The sequence below is a fragment of the Myotis lucifugus genome, unplaced genomic scaffold, assembly GCF_000147115.1.
Source record: "Myotis lucifugus unplaced genomic scaffold, Myoluc2.0 scaffold_143, whole genome shotgun sequence".
NCBI classification, from domain to species: Eukaryota; Metazoa; Chordata; class Mammalia; order Chiroptera; family Vespertilionidae; genus Myotis; species Myotis lucifugus.
Genome location: NW_005871191.1, coordinates 3,246,672 through 3,250,500, shown reverse-complemented (window position 1 = coordinate 3,250,500; position 3,829 = coordinate 3,246,672). Strand labels below are relative to the sequence as shown.

The 3,829-nt window shown below is 47.6% G+C and overlaps 1 protein-coding gene across 1 annotated transcript in view; it reads right to left on the bottom strand.

Moving 5' to 3' along the window:
- Positions 1-3,015: 3,015 nt before the first annotated feature.
- Positions 3,016-3,829, bottom strand: part of DBX1 (developing brain homeobox 1) — a 3,917-nt gene continuing 3,103 nt past the window's right edge. Inside the window, exons 4-5 of the mRNA XM_023758902.1 lie at positions 3,558-3,621; positions 3,016-3,378 (exon numbers count right to left, since the gene is read on the bottom strand). Of these exons, the coding sequence (XP_023614670.1) occupies positions 3,016-3,378; positions 3,558-3,621 (427 nt within the window). The remainder of the gene's footprint in view (positions 3,379-3,557; positions 3,622-3,829) is intronic.

Below are 3,829 nucleotides of genomic sequence, written 5' to 3'. Positions count from 1 at the left end.
TATTGTTTTTGTGATTAATCACTATGCTTTAATTATGTTCAATTTGTAACAATGAAATTGGAGGTCACCACAACATGAGGAACTGTATTAAAGGGTCACGGCATTAGGAAGGTTGAGAACCACTGCTATATAATGTTTCTTGCTTTGAATTCTACATTGTCTTACGATAATATTGCTACCTCAAATTTTTTTCACTTACATGCCATAATTTTGACCACTGCTGGATTTTATCTCTTCTAACATGTGAGTTATTTTTCCACTTTACTTAATTTTTTACTTGTTAAAACTGAGATTTAAGAAACTCATATAATTTACCATCTTAATCATTTTTAAGTTGCAGCTCAGTAGTGCTAACTAGATTCACATTGTTGTGTAACAGATCTCTAGACCTTTTTCATCTTGTAAAACTGAAACTCTGTACCCATTGAATAACAACTCCCCTATTTCCCACTCATCCCACCCCTGGGCAAACACAGTCCTTTTTCTATGTGTTTGACTATGTTAGATATCTCATATACATGGAATCGGATAGTATTTGTCTTTTTATTAGTAGCTTGTTTCACTTAGCATAATGTCCTCAAGGTTCTCACATGTTGAACATGTGATAGGATTTCTTTCCTTTTTTAAGGCTGAATAATATTCCATTGTGTGTGTATAGCACATTTTCTTTATCCATTCATCTTTTGATGGACATCTGGGTTGAGGAAGCTACTATAAATAGTGAGTGACATGAATGTGAGTACCTCTTGGCTATTGTGGATAATGCTGCAATGAACACGGTGTGCCTCCAGATGCAGACATTAATCCAGCTCATGCCTGAAGATGGTTTGGACTATAACTAAAATGGCAGGCTTGAGCTGGCAGGGAGGAGACGTGGATCCCATCTCTGGTTGTCTGAGAGCAACAGCAGAGTGAAGGAGAAATACCGAGTGACTCAGAGCAGAAAGTTTCCTGTCTGAAAGGGCATTCATAGGCCGACCCTGTGCCAGACACCATGCTCGGCACTTTCCTATGGAAGGAGAAGTGTGGGAGGTTTCTTGAATTTAAAAAATGATGACAATACAGTTGTTGTTTTTTTCAAATTCCCATGATGAAAACAGAAACAGGCCCAGCAGAGGAGGATATGAGAACCTCAGCATGGAGGTGTTATTTGGAAAGAGAGTTCATTGTGAAAAGAATATATTCACACTTCAAATATAATACAGACGACTGAAATTTAAGCTTAACATGTTTTCTGACTGTTGGGGTGTGGATTATGATAATAAAGAAAGTGGTCTGTGTGGCTGATGAGACAGAAACCAATCTCTCAAAGGATGCAAAAGCCCCGGCCAGGGTTATAGCCTGATGTTCTGAACTCTCTAGGTTGTTTACTCTCTAAAAGAACTTCAGTTTCCCTTGGGTGGGGGGGGGGGGGGGGGCAGAGTCTGGATCTGGACCCCGGTCATGCCTATGGGTGGTATTCCTAATAAAATCAGTTCATACACAAAAGTCAAGACCAACTATGAGTTTCTCTGGGGACTGGGAACTATGCTTTCAAGGAGAGAAAGGAAAACCACTACAAACTTAAACGACTTAAACTTTCAGTGGTTTCTCTTAGTCCATCATTTCAGTCCTTAGAGAAGAGGAGAAAGAATATTGCCCACTCAACTTGTTGGTACTTTACTGGAGCTTCTTTACTTGTAACCATAGCAAATATGCTTATTTTGTGGGACAGGGAAGCAGAGAAGGCGCTGGCCTGGGAGTCTGAGATGGGTCCAGTTCCAGCTTGGCCACTGAGCAGCTGGGTGGCTTTAGACATGTGCCTTCCCTCTTGACTATCAGCCTACCTTCTGTAAATCCCTGCAGCACTCAGACTGGACACTTCGTCCATTTCAGCTCTAACACTCTGTGAATTAATGATATCACTTGTACCTTGGATGCATTCTACTTTTTATTTGGCATTTGTTCATTTGATACATATATACATATATAAAAATCTGTACATGTTAAAAATACAAAATATTTCTTTATAAGTTATGCAATTAAACAGCTACCTTTTTAAAGTTTAAAAACCATTGCAAAAAAAAAGAGAGAGAAGGAAATCTAGTCAGTCCTTTCGAGTCACTCACAATAACCTTGGTATAAAATATCCATACAATACATGTGTACAAAATAGTGTACAGTTCATAAAAGCTGTGCAAAGACAGCAACGTTCGGTAAAGAAAATAATATCAAAGAGGCTTGTGGGTCTCTCTCTGTTCATCATGCCCAGTGCTCAGGAGCTTTGCAGGTCAGCGAAATCTCCCCAGAAATAATACAAGGGCACAAGATAGAGTGCTTGGTGCATAGACTATGGATGCAGAAATTCTTTAAAAAAAAATAGCTTTAACACACACATACAGAAATAGAGACTGACTTTTCCTCCCATTTAGGGAACTCAATTCTTTGCCCAGAGAGTGTTTAGAATATGACAGGAAAGACTCAGGATTTATGTTATACCTTTCTTTCTTTTTGGAAATTCTTGAGTTTTCTCAGGGCAGTGTCATGGGAAGACTGGTTACCAGGATCTGGAGTTGGGTAGGAGGCCCTTGCTACCCCAGATAGGGGGGTGGAGGGATCTAGGAAGTCAGGGGTCTTGGAGTTAGAAGCTTGTTGCGGCTCCTACCTGGGTTTCCTCCTCCGCACAGGGTCTCCCACCTCATAGGGTTGTCGCTGCTAAGGACCAGCAGGGCCTGGCTCCCAGCTAAACCCAGGCTTCGAGGGAACGCCCCACCGTGTTTAAAATAGCTTGCAGGAAAAATGGAGGGGAGCCCTTGTGTACAAGTTAAGGCTGGGGCTAAGGCCTACATTTAACTTGTGGGGAGAGGGCTGTTGAGGGGTGGTGCCTGGGAAGGAAATGTTCCTTTGGGCCATGGAAGGGGCTGGGGCGCCCTGGACAAGGCGACGGGTCCACCGCGGGAACTAAGTGAACACCCACTGCACCCAACTCTCCCATTTCAAAGCACTTAGAAACAGTACCCCGGGCCAGGGGGGCTTCTAAGACACCGTGATCTCCTCCTCCTCCTCGCCCTCCTCATCCTCCTCGGAGTCCGAGAAGTCCGAAGGTTTGCCCGGGCTGCTCGAGTGCGCGGGGGAGGCGGGCAGTGGCCCTGCGAGTCGCGGGTCGCGCAGGTGCCGAGGGTCGAGGGACGCGTGATAGGCCAGGCGGTGGCGGGGGCTGGCCCGGCCCTCGTCTTCCTCCTCCTCGTCCCCCGGGCCCTTCTGGCCCACGTCGCTGAGGTCCGGGTGCGGATTGAGTTTGGTGGGAAGGGTCTGCTCGCGGCAGCCCCCGCTGGACAGCAGCTCGCGCTCCTTGGAGTTCCGCCACTTCATGCGTCGGTTCTGGAACCAGATTTTCACCTGGTGTGCGAGGCGGGAGAGCAGGGCAGAGGCCGAGGTGAGCGCAGACCCTTCCTCGGAGATGAGGGCATGGGGCGGGGCACCGGCGGAGTGTGGGGGGTGGGGAGGCAGCTGTGACCTTCCCCTCCTAGCCTGTTCCCCCATCCCCTGATGTGGGTCTCGGCATTAAATCCCCTCACCGCCACCTCCACTCCTCGCGCCTCTCGCCGCACCCACGGGTCCCAGGCCCAGACGGTGGGAGGGCTGGGGGTTGGGGGACGCTGAGTCCCGGGAGGTAGGGCGGGGAGAGGAGTGGGCTGTCCCGAGCAGCCCCGAGAAAGCTGGGTCCTGCACGCATTCCCTCCCTAGGCCTTTCTTTCCCCTTCTGCACCAGGGGACCTAAGGGGTTCCAGAAAATTGTGAGATTCCTGGGGGAGGGGGGAGCTCGTGAGGACGGGGCTGTGGGGGGAGG